Source organism: Polypterus senegalus, chromosome 7, assembly GCF_016835505.1.
Source record: "Polypterus senegalus isolate Bchr_013 chromosome 7, ASM1683550v1, whole genome shotgun sequence".
Lineage (NCBI taxonomy): Eukaryota > Metazoa > Chordata > Cladistia > Polypteriformes > Polypteridae > Polypterus > Polypterus senegalus.
The window spans coordinates 52,171,411-52,194,694 of record NC_053160.1 but is presented as its reverse complement, the minus strand read 5'-3'; the positions used below and the strand labels follow the sequence as shown (position 1 = coordinate 52,194,694).

Sequence of the window (23,284 nt, the reverse complement as noted above, 5' to 3'; positions counted from 1 at the left end):
AAAAATTAAGCAAGACTTGCATAGATGGTCAATCCTTCATCTCACACGAGCTGGAAGAATTAACACTGTTAAGATGAATATTCTTCCTAAGCTCCTTTTTTATTTCAAAACATTCCAATATACATTATTAAATCATTCTTTAAGCAATTAGATTCAACAATAAAGAAAAACATATTAGAAGAACATACACAGGCTTGGTCCGCAATAGAAGAAAAATGCTGCAGTACTTCTTTGTATTCCCTGCTCTGTGCTCCAATAAACACACGTTATCGGCAATATACTAATAACCCAATTGTGCTTCACTCACTTAGAATATGGAACCAATGTAGAAAGCATTTTAAGACGGAGAAGCTTCTATCTGTGGCACCTCTGCAAGAGAACCACCTCTTTCAACCTTCGCTAACATATGCAGTTTTTAATATCTGGAAAAAATTTTGAATTAACTTGCTTAGAGATCTTTATATAGACAACGCCTTTGCATCCTATGAACAATTACATTCCAAATTTAACATTCCAGCTACACATTTCTTTTGCTATCTTCAAATCACGAACTTTGTTAAACAAAACCTTCACAATTTTCCTCATCTTGTACCCTCATCCATGCTGGACAAAATATTGCTCAATCTCAAGGACTTAGACACCATCTATGCAATATATAAAATAATTTTACAATCCCTCCCATTCAAAGATCCAAGAGGACACTGGGAAAAAGATCTCTCTATTAATATATCAGAGGAGTGGAAAGTAGTAATGCAGAGAATTCACTCGAGCTCCATATGCACAAAGCATACAATTATACAACTCAAAATTATATATCGAGCACATCTGTCTCGTCTAAAACTCTCCAAAATGTTTCCAGGGCATGATCCAACCTTCATACGCATGCAACCAAGTCCCAGCCTCACTTGGCCACATGTTCTGGGCCTGCGCCAAATTAACATTATTCTGGACCAAAATTTTAAATTACCTTTCAGACAGCCTTGGTCTCACAATCCCTCCTAACCCATTAACAGCTGTGTTTGGGGTTCTTCCAGATGGGTTTAAAGTGGAGAAAGACAAACAAATTGTGATTGCATTCATTACACTTTTGGCACGCAGACTTATTCTGCTAAACTGGAAGAACCCAAACTCTCCTCTTTTAAGTCAGTGTTATACTATTTGAAATTGGAAAAAATCAAATACTCAGAGGATCTATACAGACTTTTTTCAAAACATGGCAGGATCTAATCAGTAATATTTTAAAATAAGCTCTTAAAGCACAGAGGAAGCAATTATTTCCGTATTTCTTTGTCTTCTGCATTCACCTCTATTGGCTTATCAAATTTATTAATTTAGGTATGTTCACAAGCCTTAAATTTCACGCCGTTTGCCTTGCTCTCTCTCTCGGGGTGGGGATCAATTTGTCCTTAACTCAATTTTTCTTTTTGTAAAAACTTGATTGATTTGTATGGATTGCAATAAAATTAATAAAACTTCAAAAAAAGAAATAATGCAGAATACATTTAAATTGCAAACTTTCACCAATGATCAATGTAAAAAGTAGGTACTCACCCAAATTGTTGACATGAAGGGTTATATTTTGACATTTTTCTAAGAGAATTAGCAATTCAATTGGCTTATGTTGTGGTAAATTTATGGGAATGACATAGACTGCACAAAACATAATCTGGAATACTTTACTGATACAGGTACACCAGGCTAATACTGTGAAACACTTCAAAAAAACTCATAAAAACCCACTTTGACTTGACTTTTTTATATCTACTGTCGGAGAGGACTGGGTTGGCAACCCGGCCGGGATGCCCAGGAAGACCAGAAGAGAGTTTACGTCCACCTCAGACCACGGGGGGCAACCACCCTGGTTCCTTTGGGGGCCACGGGTACAGAGCTTTAAAGCTCTATCCTGTAGGGGCCCATGGTCACCGCCAGGGGGTGCCCCTGTGCCTTGGGAGCCCTGGACCTCCGGGTGTGGCGGAAGTGCCGGGGGGAAAACAAGCAGGGACACCCAGAGTGCTTCCGGGTACACAGCCAGCACTTCCACCACATTGGGGAGTGCTGGTGGAAGATTGCCGGGAATCACCTGGAACACATCCGGGTGCACATAGAAGGGGCCGCCTCCCTCCATATGATGGCTGGAGTCAGGAGGAGAAGGAGACAAGGTCTTAGGAGGAGGCAAAGAGGCAGCCTGAAAAAGGAAGGCATTGTTGTGGCCAGGACTTTGGGGACTTTCGGGGGTTGCTGCACTGTATACAATCACCTACAGGATTATTAGGAACACCATACTAATACGGTGTTTGACCCCCTTTCGCTTTCAGAACAGCCTTAATTCTATGTGGCATTGATTCAACAAGGTGCTGAAAGCATTCTTTAGAAATGTTGGCCCATATTGATAGGATAGCATCTTGCAGTTGATGGAGATTTGTGGGATGCACATCCAGGGCACGAAGCTCCCGTTCCACCACATCCCAAAGATGCTCTATTGGGTTGAGATCTGGTGACTGTGGGGGCCATTTTAGTACAGTGAATTCATTGTCATGTTCAAGAAACCAATTTGAAATGATTCGAGCTTTGTGACATGGTGCATTATCCTGCTAGAAGTAGCCATCAGAGGATGGGTACATGGTGGTCATGAAGGGATGGACATGGTCAAAAACAATGCTCAGGTAGCCCGTGGCATTTAAACGATGCCCAATTGGCACTAAGGGGCCTAAAGTGTGCCAAGAAAACATCCCCCACACCATTACACCACCACCACCAGCCTGCACATCGGTAACAAGGCATGATGGATCCATGTTCTCATTCTGTTTACGCCAAATTCTGACTCTACCATTTCAATGTCTCAACAGAAATTGAGACTCATCAGACCAGGCAATATTTTTCCATTCTTCAACTGTCCAATTTTGGTGAGCTTGTGCAAATTGCAGCCTCTTTTTCCTTTTTGTAGTGGAGATGAGTGGTACCCGGTGGGGTCTTCTGCTGTTGTAGCCCATCTGCCTCAAGGTTGTGTGTGTTGTGGCTTCACAAATGCTTTGCTGCATACCTCGGTTGTAACGAGTGGTTATTTCAGTCAAAGTTGCTCTTCTATCAGCTTGAATCAGTCGGCCCATTCTCCTCTGACCTCTAGCATCAACAAGGCATTTTCGCCCACAGGACTGCCGCATACTGGATGTTTTTCCCTTTTCACACCATTCTTTGTAAACACTAGAAATGGTTGTGCGTGAAAATCCCAGTAACTGAGCAGATTGTGAAATACTCAGACCGACCCGTCTGGCACCAACAACCATGCCACGCTCACAATTGCTTAAATCACCTTTCTTTCCCATTCTGACATTCAGTTTGGAGTTCAGGAGATTGTCTTGACAAGACCACACCCTTAAATGCATTGAAGCAACTGCCATGTTGATTAGATAATTGCATTAATGAGAAATTGAACAAGGTGTTCCTAATAATCCTTTAGGTCAGTGTATAATGAATGTGAATAAATGTGTGTTGGGTGACATTAACGTGTCTGCCTGTCTGTGTCCGGGCCGGCTTCCACACTACATTTTATTTGCACTCCTAATTCTATGCGCGTATACTCCAATATCAAATTCTTCAAAGATTTTTCGGCCTTTAAAAATCTCTACTTTTCTCTGCTTTCTTTCCCACTTTTTTTGTGGTGTCATTTTGTGCCACCACCACCACCTGATCTAGGATCTAGTGTTAATCATGAGACGCTGCCCGCATACCATACCTGAACAAACTGGAAGGTCCTGTTGAGAGTGACGTCTCCCAAAATGACTGTTTTTTTATTGCACACCAGAGCGATGGTCTGGCAAACTGTGGTGAACCCCCAAGGAACGTTGTATCCCTCGCAGGATGGATCACCTTGACCTACAAGGCTCACCTGAGGGAGGGGCTACATGAAGGACAACAGGTGAGCACCAGCATCCCGTCTACACTTGACTTGGGAACCTTACCTAGCAGGGACAGTCATAAAGAGAATAGAGAATATATCCAGGTTATTGTCTCCACCCATATGCTAAGTGGCAGCATCCCTGGGTCTCGATACTTATTCAGACACCAGCAGGAAATGCCAGAAACTGTAGTCCAGTAGTGCAACTCTGCTGGGGTCCGTGTGTTCCAGTAGGGGGTGCTGCAGGGAATTGCACTCCCTATTCTCTGGAACTTTCATATGACCCAAAAGTACTTTCAATGGTTGAAACCCTGGCAATGGAAGTACTCCCGAGTCCTCAATAAAAGAGACCACAATGCATTGTCCAGGAAAGTCACAGCAGGAAGCAGAGACAGGCAAAACTCACCTTGGAAAAGTAGCAGTGTGGTGGAGAGAGAGGGAGAGAACAGAAATAATGCCACATGTTTGTCAATTTTATTCAATGTATCTGTAATAAAAACCCCTTTACTTGAACACAGGACTTGTATCATGCATCATGCTTGGAGCCCAGTGGAGCACCCTAGCCTTCACAAAGGACTCTACCTTTCTACAGATTATGTATCTAAGTTATGTAAGCTCATACTGATGTATAGTTGTATTACTTATTCATTATTATTATTACATAATTTAATTTGCTTTTGTTTTCTTGTAACTCTTTCTTTGAAATCTTACAATGCACTTCAAGCTACCTTCTGTGTATGAAAATGTACTAGTAAGTGCTGTTGCTGTTGTTATAGTTGGACATTGCAAAGAATGCCTCCACAAGGAATACAAGCAAACCTTGGTTAAAGTCATTTAGATTTTTCACAATATTTGATTAGCAAAAGTATTTATTTTAATGCTTTGATTCATTTTATTCGAGTCCATCACAGTCAGTCACTCCCTCAACACACACATACACATTTCAGAGTCACCAGTAAATCTTATAAAACAGGTTGTCTTTAGAACCTGGAAATTAAGTGGATTTTAAAGGAAAAAAAAAAAAATTCAGGCTAAATATAAAATGCAACACCCCAATGTCTTTGACCACTATGTTAGTAAATTTGAAATATCTGCAATTTTTATAAGAAATACAGCATATTATAAATATCAACTTTAAAGGATATAAGTAAATACAGAAAGCATTAGACTAATTGTAATATCTTTTCAAATAACATATGTAATAACATTTCAAATAAAGAACAGTTAAACATTTCTTAGTTAAATACAGCAAATCAATTAAAATATGTGCAGAAATACTTGTTACCAACCTTGCTCAGAATCATACAATTAGATTGCACCAAAGACTTAACCTGCAATCTGTAGTTCAACATACTGGCCACTAGAATATACTGCCTATACAATTACTGATTGATTCAAATTATATAGCACTCACCTCTATTCTTTTTTCATAATTTTGTCCCTTTACTATCCGATGAATGTAAATACTGGGCACATGTATGTCTTCTGGTGCAAAAGTGCCAACATCAACAATTTCTTCAACCTAAAACAATGTGAAATAAAGGCTTATTCATACAGAGGGTATATAAATAATGCTATTGATATTGAGCATAAAGACTCTTTAAAATGTCTTCATCTAACGCCACAAGAACAATGGATACTCCTGAACTAGACTTTGAATATGGATATAAAATACACACACACACACATATATATACAGTGGGATGCAAAAGTTTGGGCAACCTTGTTAATAGTCATTATTTTCCTGTATAAATCATTGGTTGTTACGATAAAAAATGTCAGTTAAATATATCATATAGGAGACACACACAGTGATATTTGAGAAGTGAAATGAAGTTTATTGGATTTACAGAAAGTGTGCAATAATTGTTCAAACAAAACCAGGCAGGTGCATACATGGGTGCTATGGGTCAGATAAGATCTTAATTATTGCAGTTTGTTACAGATTCTAGAGGATGCTCCTGTTTTATAATCAAGCAAGAAATAAGTCTGTTTGTATATTAAGCTATACTTAATACACTATATTAATACTACACTTAAAATGTTTATTTCAGTTGTTATAACTGTATTTTTCAAAAAAGATTTGGACTTTCATGCATGCTTAGAAAGAGGGATAACAGAGGAAGTACAATAAAAAAATAATACAGTAATCCCTCCTTGATCGCGTGGGTTGCGTTCCAGAACCCCCTGCGATAGGTGAAAATCCACGAAGTAGAAACCATATGTTTGTATGGTTATTTTAAAATATTTTAAGCCCTTAGAAACTCTCCCACACTGTTTATAAATATTCTCCGCACAGTTATACAGTAAACCCTCGTTTATCGGGGTTAATCCGCTCCAGACAGATAAATGAATTTCCACGAAGTAGGATTCTTTGTTTATAAATCTAATATTTTCGCAGTTAAATTTAAAATTTCCAGTTTTCGCATTGAAAACCTGTTTACGACCTTCTAAATACGTTTTTTGACATTATTAGAGCCCTCTAGACATGAAATAACACCCGTTAGTCAAAATTTTAAACTGTGCTCCATGACAAGACAGAGATGACAGTTCTTTCTCACAATTAAAAGAATGCAAACATATCTTCCACTTCAAAGGAGTGCTGTCAGGAGCGGAGAATGTCAGAGAGAGAGAGTAAAGTAAACAATCAAAAATCAATAGGGCTGTTGCGCTTTTAAGTATGCAAGCACCGCGATAAAAGCGGCCGCAATGAAGGGATCAATGTCAAGGTAGCCTTTCAGAATTTTTTAGAGGAGCATCCGTATCTTGTAAACAAACAGCAACTGTGTAAACGGCTCCTCTGCTCAGGAGCAGAGAATGTCAGAGAGAGTGAGAGAGACAGAGAAAAGCAAACAATGAAAAACCAATACGGGCTGTTAGAGCTTTTAAGTGTGCAAAGCACCACGTGGGAAGCATATCGTATATCATTGAGGAGTTTTATTTAATATGTAATATGTCTCAGCCATCTGCCAATAGCGTCCCTTGTATGAAATGAACTGGACAAACAAACTGAGGAAGCATGTACCATAAATTGAAAGACCCATTGTCCGCAGAAATCCGCGAACCAGCGAAAAATCTGTGATATATATTTAGATATGCTTACATTTAAAATCCGTGTTGGAGTGAAGCCGCGAAAGTTGAAGCGCGATATAGCGAGGAATCACTGTAAACACTTTATAGGTTCTTTGTTGACTCCACTGACTTTAACTGGCTAGGCAACTTACCTGCTTACCCAATGGCAACAAGACAAACATAAGGACATGTAATCACAGTGTGTAATTTTTTAAGCTCCTACAAACCTGGCAAGAAGGAACTATATACCACTTTAAGGTCTTTTGTGATCACTAGTCATCTGAAACATACTTGGCACTACTTTGATTTACCGTTATTTTGTGTTGCCTTCTGCTGTAGTCCATTCTTGTTTGCTTTGTAAAACATTTTGTGAAGAGTCCAACCGAAAAAGATGTTATAATGTAAAAGCACACTGACCGACAAAGCAACATAATGGATGATGGTGCAGCAGATAGTACTGCTGCATCATAAAACCTAAAGCCTGGTTTGATTACCTATAAGTTTGTGCTCTTTGGAGTTTTTGCTTGGCTTCCTCCCATTTACGAATTTAAAGGTTTCTGCACAATAAAAAACTTACCAATAGGTTGATTAGCAACACTACACTGACTCAATGAGAGTAAGCATGTCTTTGTATGCAACTGGGTCCCTCCAGGCTAAGCTTGTTTTTCACACAACTCTTACAAGATAAGATTCAACTTCCTAAACCACATACTGAAACAGCTGACAAAACAGACACACAACTGACTTTGAAACACTACCTTCATGTGACCAAAGAACACAATCCATTCACATAATTTGGATATATGTCCAAAGAGTAGTACCCCTTAATTGTTTATTGTATCTTGTACTCAGTAAGGCTCTTGCTTGCCTGAGCTTACTCAGGGTGTTAAAGTGCAAGGTATTCAGAAAGTCTTCTCAATACATTGTAGGACATCATCCATGCATTTCACAACAGAACTCTTTACACAACCAAAAACACACATGCATGCATTTTATATGAGGAATCTGAAGTTAATGCATGGTCATGCCCTCCAGACTGGTAAGGTAACCAACCCATGACAAGATTTTTAAATAGTAATCTAGATTTCCCCTTGAATAGAGGAAGTAAGGGCTTAGGCTTTAGAATAGCATATATTTAATCATTTAGAGAAAAAACCTCTTTTGCTAGGTGTATATTACATTAAAAGTAACTTATTTACTTAGTTTTTTTCATTTGCTGTACAGCTAAGACGTTTTTATTCACCTCATCAAGCCATTTATAAGCACTTGATTTTATTTCTTAATTTTAGCTCCTTCTTTAAACTTTGAGTTCCAATAACTGCTCTGAACATTGAAAACCTCTGATCCCTACTTCATTACATTGTATTCTGAATTTATTTTTTTCAGTTCTGCAATTTAAAATTATAAGCTTATTTATTGCAGAACTCACAAATGGGGTAGTTATTCACCCCCAGCTTATTGTGTTGTGTGCTTATAATTTTTAAAAGCTTTCACTTAAAATCCAATAGTTTATTATATTGTTGTCTGAGTTTCCTTCATAGAATTAATATTTTTAGAAATAAAAGAAGTGAAATAATAAATTTAATCTTCTGCTAATAAAATAAAAGGAATTGGGTCAAGTGCAGTACTACCTACATAATCTTAAGAAATCAATGCAAAGTTGCATAAGACACACAATCAATACCAACACAATCTCTTTCTGCCTACCATGAAAATGGAAGTATATGAAATTGGACTGGCACTTTCAGAAAACCTGACTTTTTTAGGAAAAAGTGCTGGCTCCTCAGATGCTGATTTAAATAGGCCAAAGACGAATTGAAAAAGTGTCTGTTTTGACCTTGAGAATGACATTTAGTTGTTCTCTAGAACAACTAAGTTTGATAACATGGAAAGCTGTGGATGAATTTGAAGTGTATTTTAAAGACATAAGGGGAGCGGGTGATCGTACAAGTAAGAAATAAGTAGGACATAAAATAGTAGTAGTACAATACCTTCAGTAAGACTCAGCAATAACCTGAAATAAGCTAACAGGGATGCAGTTTAGAAGCATGCATAGGGCATTGTAGGTAGAGAATCTGAAGTTATCCAGTACTCTAGAACAGCATAACTTGTGTATGTACTACTTTCAGTCATTGATTAAGTACTTTGTATTATTCAGAGTTTCTTCCGTTACTCACTGACATTTCTATGTTTGGAAGGCCATAGCCTTTTTAGAAAAAACATAAAAACCTTAACAATAAAAACAATGTTTAATTTTTTTGTTAATCATCCACATTTGAATGCACAGGGTTTATCCAATTTTAATATTACACTTTGACACCTTTATTTTGTGAACTTTGTTTTATTCTTTAAAAACTATAGTTAGTTTTATCAGAGTGTCAAGCTTGGACACTTGAGGCAAACTGGCCCTCAGTATTATTAACTGATTTACTTACTATAAAGTGGCAGATTTGGAATATTTTTTTTGCTCTCAAAATGATTTTATTCCATGCTCTGAGTTACTTTTCATGTGTTCTGAATCCTGTAGATTCGGAAGTTATTATTATTGTGTGCTCTTTATCAATTTTGAGATGTTACTTTTTGTTAATTTTGTTTTCAGGGGTATCCATTTTATGATTCTGTTTTCAGGAACACATTGTTCAGTTGCTGCAGAAGATACAAACTGTGATATCACACACATATGAGGCTTTGTAAGACAAAGTTCAGTATCCATTTCAACCAAGCTTGTGAATAAAAACATAAAACATGTTTCAGGCTAATGTTTTTGCTGCTTACTTTTCCTGAATTATCTGCTTGTACAACCTGACTATGATTCTTTGTGATATAGCAGGGCCCATGGTGGTTGTGCCATTTTAAATAAATAAATATTTGCTCAAGCTTTTGCAGGGTGTACGTGTGTGTGATAACATGGTGGAACAACTCAGGGGTGTGAAATGTGGTGATCAGCTGAGCGTACATTCATGTGCTGGAGCATGCAATTCAGTCAGATTGCTTCATTAGTGCACTGGAGACTGTAATCAATTTCAGCACACCTGCATCTCTCAGAAATGTATCAAGAAGCCTGAGCTGAAATCAGAAAGAAAGAACAGAATTGTGAGTGAAAGGGCAGTATATCAAGTGCCTGAGCCAGAGTAAGGGAGAACAGACGGAGCCCATTGGAGGAGCAAGCAATCAGCGCTCTATGGATGGACTGTTGCACACTGAATTTACAGAGGAGTGAAATACAACTCCTAGGGATCCAGAAGACGCTAGAAGAGTGTTACGGAAGATGGAAGACAGCCGGCTGAGAGCGTTTCGACAGACGGAGACAGCTAGGAAGAGAAGTGTGGAGTGCAGGGGTAGACGTTTCTGCCAGCTGTAAGAGCTTGGAAGACAAAGGAAGAAGACAAAGCTGGGCCCATGTAAAGAAAACAGACAAAGAGCAGAAAGTATCAGATGACTTATGTTTTTATTCCAGTTTTATCAAATGATTTTCTACTAGATTTTAACTCACAGAGAAACACTTGTTTTTATGGATTATTTATTTATTTATTGAAAGAAGCACTGCACTTTGGGCACTTTATCGTCTTCTGTAATAAAAAACACAAAGCACATTTCACCTACGTCTTGCTTACTGTGTGTGTTCTCATTTGCCTGGCTCATCCTTAGTTTTGTTATTGACGGTTTCAAGTTTAAGTTGTCAGTGACTGTGAAGCCAACCTGGAACATCACATTCTTTTTTAGCATTTTGCTTTGGCATCTTTATCCTTTGATCACCTGCTTTTTGACTTGTGACCCATTTCTTGTTTACAATTTTGTCTCCCGATTATTCCTTAAAAATGATTTTTTTTTAAAACCAGTGGTGAAACATCAACCTAAAGCAGGAGCAGTTATTAGGCTAATCATGAATGGAAATGGATCCTGAGAATATGAACATAAGACCTTCATATGTCTGATGTAACATTAGCACCAGAAACCATCACAGACTACAACTTATCTAGTAGCTTGGTTGATGGTCAAAGGTCATCTCCTTGCTCAACAGAGACAATGGGTGACCTTTCATTTGAGTCTTCAACCCCAACTGCACAGAATATCCCACATAACAGTATGCTAAGACTTAAACAAAAGATGATTTGTAATTGGACTGAAAGTTAAGCTTAAGTGCCTGAACAAATTAACACATTGCAAGTGGACAAATAGTGTACAAATGGTGTAATATGTAATTAACAAGATGGAGTAAGAAGTGTACAACATTACTCAAGTTTATTTTTATGCCCTTCGATTTATGAACCCAGTGCAGTGCACAGAATTGTAATTAGATGTTTTGATGTATTGTTTGGTTTAACTTACACAGTTAATAACAAATATGTTCTAAGATTTTTCCGCTAAGGAAGACAGAACTTTTGAAGAACGACAGCTGTACACATGATGCTGAAAAATGAGGACTCACTGCATATTAAGTAGCACATGCAAGTAAGAAAATGTGACTGTAAGGACCCAATAAACCTATAATGTAAATTGAAAGCAATTTGTGCTCAGGTGGAAATTATGAAATACACGTTAACATCCCATATTGGGCAATTACAGCAAATGGTATCTGAGGCAAATGATGGGGTCACGGTTTTAGAAATTGGCAAAAAGGCAATGTGGGATGAATTAACAGGCTCTAAAAAATATGGCGCAAAAAAGAACTGAAGAAATCTTGGTGGCTCCTGGATATCTGAATGGGGCAACTCTAATAAATATATCAAAGAGTGAAGGTTATTATAATTAACAGAAACTTCATCAGAAATGATTAAAAGAGCATTTTCTTAAACAAAATGAAAACAAAGCTAAAAGCTGAACGAAAATATAAAAACTAAACTAAAACTGCATATTCAAAAACTAATTGAAATAAATATAAAATTGGTGAACTATTTTTTTTTTTTTTTAAATAAACCAATTGCTAGTAGTCTACCAGTGGTCCATCCGGGGTATATATGAGTGTTGGCATACATTGTATATGTATACATTGGAGATTAATTTAAGTAAAAAACTAACATTATATATTCTACTGATACTGCAGTAAATAGTCTGCCAATATTAGCTGTTAACTATATGTTTGAAATTTTATCCTAATGTGGTTCTATCATTTAAAAAAATATTAATTAAAACATGGACTGCTAATGGTTTTAACAGCATAAAAACACTGTTCTTTTTTAGTATTAACACACTGGGATAGGCTGGACATGTATTTCACTCAATGGCAATAAGACTATAGGAGTGGGAATATTAATTCATAAAACAATCACACTAATGGGTTCTGATTTGAAGTGTAATTTTGAAAGACATTATATTATAGTAGAGTACAAAGGTAAAATGAATCTCATCTATATATATCCAACCACTGTAACAAAGGCGCTTTATAGCCATCGACCTGACACAGACTGTCACCGGAGACACAAATAAAACTCAAGAAACTTTGTCTTCACCTGTGGGGCATGTCTTCCCCGTAACCCACAGGCACAACACAGTCCCTAGTACACCAAACAAAACCCACACAGTACTGTACTTCTTTGCACCACCACTCCTCCCGGCAAGCGTAGTCCTCCTCCTCCTAACTCAGGTTCCTGGAGTGGTGGCTGCTGGCCCCTTTTATAGTCCACCCGGAAGTGATCCAGGTGCTTGATTGCCGAGTTCCAGCTGCACTTCCGGGTGTGGCGAAAACACTGCCCATAAGGGCTCAGGAGTCCCAGCTGCAGCACCCCCTGCGCGCTAGCAGGACTCAAAAGGGCTGCACCAAACTCCAATTCCCATGGAGCCCTGCGGGAAACCGAGGCACCACTCCAACCCAGGGGGGTTGCCATCTGGCGTCCAAGGGGAGGTATTGTATGGGCCATGGCAGCTCCCCCTGAACATATTAGGAAGGGTGTCCCGGCCCTGGCCATCCGCCACACCACCTATGCACAGTCACAAACTTGAACATAGCTACAATCCATCCATCCATCCATTTTCCAACCCGTTGAATCCGAACACAGGGTCACGGGGATCTGCTGGAGCCAATCCCAGCCAACACAGGGCGCAAGGCAGGAACCAATCCAAGGCAGGGTGCCAACCCACCGCAGGACACACACAATCACACCCACACACCAAGCACACACTGGGGACGATTTAGAATCAACAATTCACCTAACCTGCATGTCTTTGGACTGTGGGAGGAAACAAAAGGGGCAGAATGACCCATGAACCCCAAGCTTCTCAAACACCTCCCACAAGATAGTAAAGTGTACACATACACAGGTTTTCCAATCTGCATAAACATGTGAACTAGACTGTCAAATTTGTATGATCTCTCAAATACCTATGCAACAGTAAAAACAATGTTCCACAGTCAGGAAGGAATCAGCATTGTTCCTCCCTCATTTCGCATTCACCTACTGGACAGTTTAAATTCTAGTACAGAGGAAGGAGGTTAAAAATACTTTAAAACACTCCCTTTGCCTTCCATCGTAAAATAAATAAATAAATAAAAATAAATCCCAGTTCACCAGTCCTGAAGTAGATCTCCTTCCATGCAATATTGAAGAGTCATGTTAACTACAGTGGGATGCAAAAGTTTGGGCAACCTTGTTAATAGTCATTATTTTCCTGTATAAATCGTTGGTTGTTACGATAAAAAATGTCAGTTAAATATATCATATAGGAGACACACACAGTGATATTTGAGAAGTGAAATGAAGTTTATTGGATTTACAGAAAGTGTGCAATAATTGCTCAAACAAAATCAGGCAGGTGCATAAATTTGGGCACCGTTGTCATTTTATTGATTCCAAAACTTTTAGAACTAATTATTGGAACTCAAATTGGCTTGGTAAGCTCAGTGACCCCTGACCTACATACACAGGTGAATCCTATAATGAGAAAGAGTATTTAAGGGGGTCAATTGTAAGTTTCCCTCCTCCTTTAATTTTCTCTGAAAAGTAGCAACATGGGGGTCACAAAACAACTCTCAAATGACCTGAAGACAAAGACTGTTCACCATCATGGTTTAGGGGAAGGATACAGAAAGCTGCCCACAGTTAGGAACATATTGAGGAAATGGAAGGCCACAGGCTCAGTTCAAGTTAAGGCTCAAGTGGCAGACCAAGAAAGATTTCGGATAGACAGAAGTGACGAATGGTGAGAACAGTCAGAGTCAACCCACAGACCAGCACCAAAGACCTACAACATCATCTTGCAGCAGATGGAGTCACTGTGCATCGTTCAACCATTCGGCGCACTTTACACAAGGAGATGCTGTATGCGAGAGTGATGCAGAGGAAGCCTTTTCTCCGCCCACAGCACAAACAGAGCCGCTTGAGGTATGCTCAAGCACATTTGGACAAGCCAGCTTCATTTTGGAATAAGGTGCTGTGGACTGATGAAACTAAAATTGAGTTATTTGGGCATAACAAGGGCGTTATGCATGGAGGAAAAAGAACACAGCATTCCAAGAAAAACACCTGCTACCTACAGTAAAATATGGTGGTGGTTCCATCATGCTGTGAGGCTGTGTGGCCAGTGCAGGGACTGGGAATCTTGTCAAAGTTGAGGGATGCATGGATTCCACTCAGTATCAGCAGATTCTGGAGACCAATGTCCAGGAATCATTGACAAAGCTGAAGCTGCGCCGGGGCTGGATCTTTCAACAAGACAACAACCCGAAACACTGCTCAAAATCCACTAAGGCATTCATGCAGAGGAACAAGTACAACGTTCTGAATGGCCATCTCAGTCCCCAGACCTGAATATAATTGAAAATCTGTGGTGTGAGTTAAAGAGAGCTGTCCATGCTCGGAAGCCATCAAACCTGAATGAACTAGAGATGTTTTGTAAAGAGGAATGGTCCAAAATACCTTCAACCACAATCCAGACTCTCATTGGAACCTACAGGAAGTGTTTAGAGGCTGTAATTTCTGCAAAAGGTGGATCTACTAAATATTGATTTCATTTCTTTTTTGTGGTGCCCAAATTTATGCACCTGCCTGATTTTGTTTGAACAATTATTGCACACTTTCTGTAAATCCAATAAACTTCATTTCACTTCTCAAATATCACTGTGTGTGTCTCCTATATGATATATTTAACGGACATTTTTTATCGTAACAACCAACGATTTATACAGGAAAATAATGACTATTAACAAGGTTGCCCAAACTTTTGCATCCCACTGTATAAAACGCTCTGCAGTATCCAGTGCTTCAGCCTTCCTAGTTGGAACATACACTCCTGCAGTGTTGCCACTAGAGTGCTAAAAGTCACTATAATTACTTCAGCCATAGAGATTAACCCAATCATAACCAATGCATCAACCAAAGAGGCTTTACCCACCAGCTTTCGTCAATATTTGAAAGCTTCTGATGAGATCAGCCTTCTTTGCGGGAAACTCTGACACCATCTGCAGGTAATTCTCCACGGCTTCACTAAAATCCACTGAAGTGGGTTTTGCTTCAGCCACTACCTATGTGATATGCAAGTGTCTCGCACTAAAATCTGAGTTTCCTCCTGCTAAATTGAATAGGAATGCTTCAATCTTCTAGTTGCTGCTGTTGTCTGCAAACAGAACTTGGGTTTTGCTCAAATTCTATTAATCTTGTACAGTCCATTGTATCCATGCATGAGTAATGACCATCTTGTGAAATCTTTGCATCAGGCTGTCTCTTTCGGGCATTAAATAATGCATATAGAATAAATTGAGAAATGTTACCATTTCCATAAATTTGATAGACGGCTTCTAAATACAACATGTTAAATGATTACATGGTATGACGTTATAAGTTTAATGTAGGTAGGATACTTCGACAAAGTAGGACAAATCGCCAGAACACCAGCGTGCTGGCAAATAGCACTGAGAAACAACTTTAGCCAGTTGTGGTGTTCAATGAATGTACGTTGCCACATATACTCGGCTTCGGCGTGCTTCTAAATTGCACTGGAAACCGACTGTAGCAGTTGTGGCGGTTTAAGGGTTAAGCGAATATGATTTCAGTTATGTTTGCTAATGTGTTTGGAGCTATAGTAACGAGTGAATAGCAGTAGCTGAGCCGTCCTAGTTTTTTTTTCTCCTTTTTTCGTATAATATTTGAGTTCATATGAATAGTAAACCATCTCTAACTAACGTTAGGTTACTTGTGTTTTGGAGTATATCAGTAATTAGTGTGTTACATATTTTAGTCCATTTTTTTTTTGGCATAATATAGTACATGATGTGATAAACTACAACACCTTTCCTTCAGAGTGTGATGAACATCTTTCTCTGTCTGCAAAATCATTCTTGTGTATTCCTGCTACCTCTACTCCCTCTGAGCGTCTCTTCTCAGCAGCTGGGAACATTGTCTCAAAGAAGAGAGGCAGCCTCACACCTGAGCATGTCGAAATGCTCACGTTCATGCACTGCAATCAGGAATATATGCACTGAATCTTTAATAAACTGTACATTATTTTTTTATTTTATTTGTATTTAAGCTTTATTTAAAATTTGGACTTTAAGACACACCAGTGGCCATTTTTGGTTAAGTTAAATGCACTTTTTTTGTTTAAAGACTATGTGCACTTTAGTTTGTATTATTTAATGTATTTCTTTTTTATTGTGATGGTCACACTAATATAAAATATCTGATTATTTTCAAACTCATACGTTTCACTGGTTATTTTAATTTGATCATTATTAATTTTAATCGTGTTAATGCAGAGACATCTGGGTGACATTCACAGATGGACAGACATGAGCAGATGAGGTAAGACATGCACTGGAGCCCAGAACAGGATGTGCAACCACCGATCACAGGCATCAGAATTGTCAGTCATGAAATAATCGTGACTAATCAGAAAAAAAATTGAACAATTAGACGACTACCAAAATAATCATTAGTTGCAGCCCTAGTCACAGTATGTTTCCACTATAAGAGCAGTGGAATGAGTTGCTGAAAAATGCACCAAATAATGCGCTGGGGACTATCTCCTATGTAGCCATTGTCAAGTGGATGTTGATGAATGTGAAAAAAAGTAAAAAAATGGACATCTTTGTACATCTATGACAGGTGACAGGTTTGGTTCCTGCCTTGTGACTGATGTTGTAGAAATAAATGAGCACAAGGCAACATCTAGCTACATTCAGCCTGAAGGAAAATATTACCAATGGACTAGGACCAAATTATTACTTCTTGTGGTGAAATGCCATAAGCTCACACTGGTTTTAAGCCTTTCAAGTTGCTGCATTGGAAAGGACCGCAAGATATCCTGAAACTTGGTTTAGAGCGGTCGTAGCATCCAAACAATGCTACCGACACTAATATAATTGAGCAAATCACTCACTCAAAACAGATTTTAGAAAATACATCCATTATTATATTAACATTTGAAAGCATTTCTCATATCACATTACAAGTTCATAACATGCTAGCAAGAAAAATTTGACAAAAAGAAGAAAAAGGGCTTAGTTGAATACACGTTTTCCCAGGCTAATAAAATAACAGATCTATCAGCTAAAATATATTCTGCTGTGGATCTAACATAACTTTAAACATGCAAGGACATCAGCATTGCTAGGAAGAAGTTTTAGAATGTTTTACATTAAACGTGGGATATGATATGAAACCTTCCCTTACAATGTTACTAGCTGGTTTGCCATTTTAACGAGAATACTTGATATAGTGGGTACTAATGTGGGATGTGCAATAGTTGCACAAACTTGGGGATTGTGGTTAAAGAAAGATTATACTTGATCAGTGAAATCACACAGGAAGAAGTAGAAGAGTATGCTAATGTACTAGACGAGTTGTCTCGAAGATAGCAGTTTGATAATAACTTTGACATTGCCCATAAAAATAAAAACAGATATTGAAAAAGCTTGGACTAAGTTCTACTCCAAACTATAAAACTGCCCACTAAATTTTGACCTTTCAAAATTTAGTGGGAAGACCACCCCAAACTATTTGGATAACACTGTTGATTTTTCAAACACTTAGGAAGGACTCGTGTACTACCTAGCGGCCTTACATTAAACCTTTTACATTTACTATTTTCACCCCTCCTTGACTAAAGCAAAATTACTTTTCATGAAATGGACAAATTAAATTGATAGTTTTCAACTTTCAAGCAATCCTGGATTGCAAAAATTTAGAGAGTTAATGGCAAGTGAAGGCTTTTTTGAGTTAGAGTTTTGTAATCCTTTTTTCTCCTGCTTCTTATAAATTAAGTGTGGACCAAATCATAAATTATAAATCCTAGAAGCTAACAAGGCAGCTTAGGGCTTTAAGTAATAGATAGATAGATATATCTGGTTACTATCAATTTTCTGCATTTTATTTAAATTTTTATCCATGTAGATACAGTAAGTCTGATAGTTAAACAGGAGAAGCACTGTGTAAAATGAACCATGAAAAATCGGGGTGGGACGATTGGAAGAAAAAAAAAAACATGGAAAATAGTGAAAAAGGAAAAATAAGAGGAACCAACAAGAAAAGAGTAAACTTAATTTATACTATAAATATGACGCCTGACAATTTCAAAAACCTCAAACTTCACCTCTTGCCCCTTTTAAACTATGCTGCAAGTCTCATGCTGAGCACAGTGGATCACCTGTGCACATATACTTACAGAGTACATACACACACCTTGCAGAAGCAAATCTGATGTTTGCAGCAGTGGTGCTATTGCATATATGACATTCAGCAGAAAACCTACAGCAGTGTACCCAGAGTAATAAAATAAATGTATAAATCACCTAGTAAATCATGCCAGCTAGGAAACTATACAGTATCTCAGACATAATCCAACTCCATTATTGAGTGGGTTGTTGCCCAATTAAGCTTTTTTGGGCTGAGAATTAATCTTGTTTACCAAACATTGCCCATTTCCATGGAAGTATTCTCATTAAGAATGGAATCTCTGACTTAACAGATGGTTTCTTGCCATTTTGCCTTACTGCTGTAAAGTAATCCATTTGAGGACTACTCACTATATAGCCTATCGACACAAAAATAAAAGAGGTGCTATATCTTTAACGTAAGCAACAAATTTCTTTAACAGTGAATGCTTTAGGGAACACACAAAGAAAAGCAACCTACTTAAGCAGCAGAGTTTGAACTGGATGTTTAATATGTCCGGGTGCACTTCACTGATACAAGGGAAGTACTGCTTTAAATGTACGGGCTCTTTAGAACAAGCTTCATTTCCAGACAGCTATGTCATTATAAGGGGCCACCTACAAGCATGCCCAGCAATGTTATGAAGAAAGAAAGAAAGAAAGAAAGAAAGAAAGAAAGAAAGAAAGAAAGAAACTTGCAGCTACTGTAAAAGGCTTAAACTTCACAAACAATGGTTTAAAACTTCACAACTCTCTTTCCATCAAGGAATAAGTACTCTCAAAAATCTGCACAGGTGGTAAAAGATAATTATAAGTACTGCACGCTGGCATAGTTTATAAAACAAACTGTTACTGACTAACTGATATTCTACACCACTTATAATGAGAAATATTGTACCATTTCACTATGTAACACATGGTGTGCTTTAATAGTTCATGCTACACTTTTGAACTGCAGAACCTCTACCCTTTTAATGTATTCCCACATATATTATGAGGGAATATGTGGGAATAAAAATTCCAATATACAGTACTTGGTACAAATGGCAAATGACTCCTTGAACTCTGTTCTTATAAACCTCAGTACTGTAGAAAATAAACCTTAATGCAATTATATTCCTGGGAGCCTCACAAAAAAATGAAAGGAAACATGTGTTACTCTCTCATGTAATTAGAAGGAAAAGCTGGAAAGAAATCATTTCTGTATTATTTCTGTATTACAACACTAAATCACTGTTCCCACATACATCAAAAAACAAGCTGTGGCCTCAACAGTGCACTGCAAACATGCTTTGGACTTTTCCTTATCAAGGATGTTTTTCTTTCTTGTTCTATTCAGTTTAAAAAAAGAGAGTAGTCAACCAGTAAAAGCTACCTTATGACCTCTATTGTCATTCTGAAGACATCTGGCTCAATGGGGCTCTAATTCATAATTCTGAAAACTCAATTCTCACTTCAGTTTTTCTGCTTTTCTTAGCTGAGATTAAGTGAGGAGCTATGCCTGGTTTAAAACCCACACTGTTTTTGTACCTCTCATGAACCGTTGTTGCCTTGAGCTCTTTACTTTATGGTGGAGATTAACTTCACCCTATCTTCTTTTTTTGCCTCTGCTGTTATATGTTTTACATACTCCTGACAGTGGAAATTACGTCTTATAATAATTAACAATGCATACAAAGTACATTCTAAGGTTTCTGGATAAAGACTTAAGGATTGAAATGATTTGGATGAAAGCAGTCCAAACTATGAAATTAAAGGATAGACTGGGGGTCCAGCACTACTCATATTACTTTCCTTGTATCTTCCTGTGTCCTATAAGAAAAGACCTACTAGTTTCAAAAATCAACTTCCATACTTCAATACCGGAGAATAAACAACACTTCTGGATTTCAGCATTATGATAAAAGGCTATCAGCAAAAGGTTCATAACTGATGTCAATGTAATAAAGATCAGCTTTTGCTATCCAGGCTGGACTACATTGTAAAAGAAGGTACACCTAAATATTTAAAAAGAATACCTATAACAAGGAAAAAATAGATAGGATGCATGGTAGTGAAAGTGAAACCATGTAAACCTTTGGTAGTGTTCCTTCTGTATAAAACATCATTTTATCATCATTAGCAACATTTTCAGCAACAGTACCAAAATTATTTTAATTCTTTCACTTTTACTGTGTTTTGAAAGCATTTACAGTTTTTGACAATTCTTGGCTTGACCTAATAGTTTTACCAAAAACTGGATTACGGATTGTGAAAATTCATATTTATTTTATCCTTTTGCTTTCTGTTTTTGGATGAACTTAGTAAATGCCAAAGAGATGCCTTATGACTTAAGTAATATGAACCTGGAGACCTTTCTGAAAATAGTCAAGCAGTTATATTCCATTTCCTTCAAATGTGTAGTGTAATGTATATACTGCAGAAAATGACGAATTTCACAGCAAAAGCCAAATTTCATAGACTGTGACATAATTACCATGGTTATGAATCTTGCTCTAGCTATAAATAATAATCCCCCCATTACAGTAAATTAAAATTATTTATATTGTGCATTTCCACACACTGTCTTTCTACAAAAGCTAAGCACAATAAAAATAATGGCCATTTAACAATTCTTTTGGGTCACAGAATTAGTGTATTATTGCTGTGACATAACATGAACTAAATGTACTCATAAAGTAAGGGAAATATATAGTCTTTTTCAGAAAAATAGTTGCAATAGTAAAACAAAACATGAAAAAGAGGATGAGATTTTGAAAATGAAAGCATCAGGGTTTTCTAATATTTGAAATAACCCGACTTCTTCTTTCTCTTTCGGCTGCTCCTACTAGGGTTTGCCACAGCGGATCATCTTTTTCCATATCTTCCTGTCTTCTACATCTTGCTCTGTGACACCCAGCACCTGCATGTCCTCTCACACCATCCATAAACCTCGTCTTAGGCCTTCCTGTTTTCCGCTTACTAGGCAGCTCTCTCCTTAACATCCTTCTCCCAATATACTCAGCATCTCTCGACTCACACATGTCTCGCCTCTCTGACTTTGTCTCCCAACCATCCAACTTGAGCTAAGTATGTTAATTTAAGAGTAATATTTAAAGATCAAGTCAGGTTATTTGAAATAATCTGATGTGATCCTTAAATATTACTCTTAAATAAATGTACTTGGCCCACAATTATCTCAACCATAAATATATGTAAACATAAATCTGACATCAGCAAATAAAATAAATCTGACACCTTGCTGACACTATTGCCTTCAAAACTGCATTGTTCCAAAAGTAGCTTCAAACAGTTTGTGTGAGTAATATACAGAATAATATAGGCACTGATTAATTCATATGACACTGTATAAGATTTTCATTTTTATCTTTTATATAAATTTTAAGTAATATTGATTGTTCTGTTACTAAACACAAAATGTCAGTGACAACATTTAGTCAGTAGCCAAGTTTCCATCCAGTTTTTTGCGACGTTTTGTTATCGACAAGCAGAATATACGTAAAAAAAAATGTGCGAAATTTGCGGTCTCCAGCCTGTTTCCACCCAACTGGCTTTTTATCGATAAAATGGTGTGCGTGATGACGTCATCCCCTCCAAAACGAACTGTCGGATAAGTTTTCTTGTATTGCGAAAAAAAATCTGCCCTTGAGCCGTTTCCATACATAATTTTGTGTATGTCGCAAATGATCTACCTTTTGTTTTCCACGTTACACCCCCTCCACTAAACAAAGAAACAAAGAAATTGAGAGATTATTCAGACAGTTTTTTTTTTATTTGCCAGCTTACTGTTATTTCAGTTTCACAAATAATTGGAATTGTACATAATATCCGAAGACGACAGCAGAATGAAGCAGTTGCTTGTCTGATAGCCCTAGAGCTCGAAGAAAGTACCCCAGTGCGGGTATGGGAGAGACGACGGAATAAGACCTTCTGGAAGGAGGTGGTGGGGAGACACTTCACAGAAAATCTCTGGCTGCAATATTTTAGAATGACACGGCCGATGTTTGAGATGATGTGTGGATTCATCAGTCCTGTCACCGACCACGGTTCCAACCAAAAGCGGATTGCCATCGCCTTTACAAGCTGGCAACCTGCGCCGAGTATAGAGTAGTTGGAGAAACTTTCGGGGTTAGTAAAACTACCGTCCATCGATGTGTATATGCTGTGTGCACCGCTATTAAAGAAAAATTAATGCGGCATTATATTAGACTTCCGACTGTAGCGGAGGCCAATTAAATTTGCATATCGCAATTCCTTGGTGCATCTTGTGCCACAGATTTACAGTGCGCTGGATGGCACGCATGTGCCTATTCTTCCCCCGACGGAAGGCTACCGCGATTACATTAATCGCAAAGGGTGGCCATCTATTGTTCTCCAGGCCCTTGTTGATGACAGGTGCATGAAACGAGACATTTGCGCTGGCAATCCTGCAAGTGCCCATGATGCAGCTGTGTTTGCAGCATCGGATCTGTACAGGTGAGCTTACCTTTCAATATCTCTTCTCAGTGCGATAACAACTGAATTAGTACTGTAACCTGCTTCCCTTAAGGTTTTTAATTAAAACTGAAATTTGAATTAATACAAAATAACGACGTTTAATCAAAAAAAAACTAAAGTTAATATTAATGAGAGAATTTCTCATATATGCTAAAACATCTGCCATTTAATAATAAGAAAAAAATGTTTAGATAATGAAACACACGGTTTATTAAATATTTTGACTGGCACAGTAA

At 37.8% G+C, this 23,284-nt stretch overlaps 1 protein-coding gene across 1 annotated transcript in view; it reads right to left on the bottom strand.

Moving 5' to 3' along the window:
* The window catches only part of oxct1a (3-oxoacid CoA transferase 1a), a 217,031-nt gene that overhangs the window by 101,933 nt on the left and 91,814 nt on the right, over window positions 1-23,284 (bottom strand). The window contains exon 8 of the mRNA XM_039758621.1: window positions 5,310-5,417. Coding sequence (XP_039614555.1) covers window positions 5,310-5,417 — 108 coding nt within the window. The remainder of the gene's footprint in view (window positions 1-5,309; window positions 5,418-23,284) is intronic.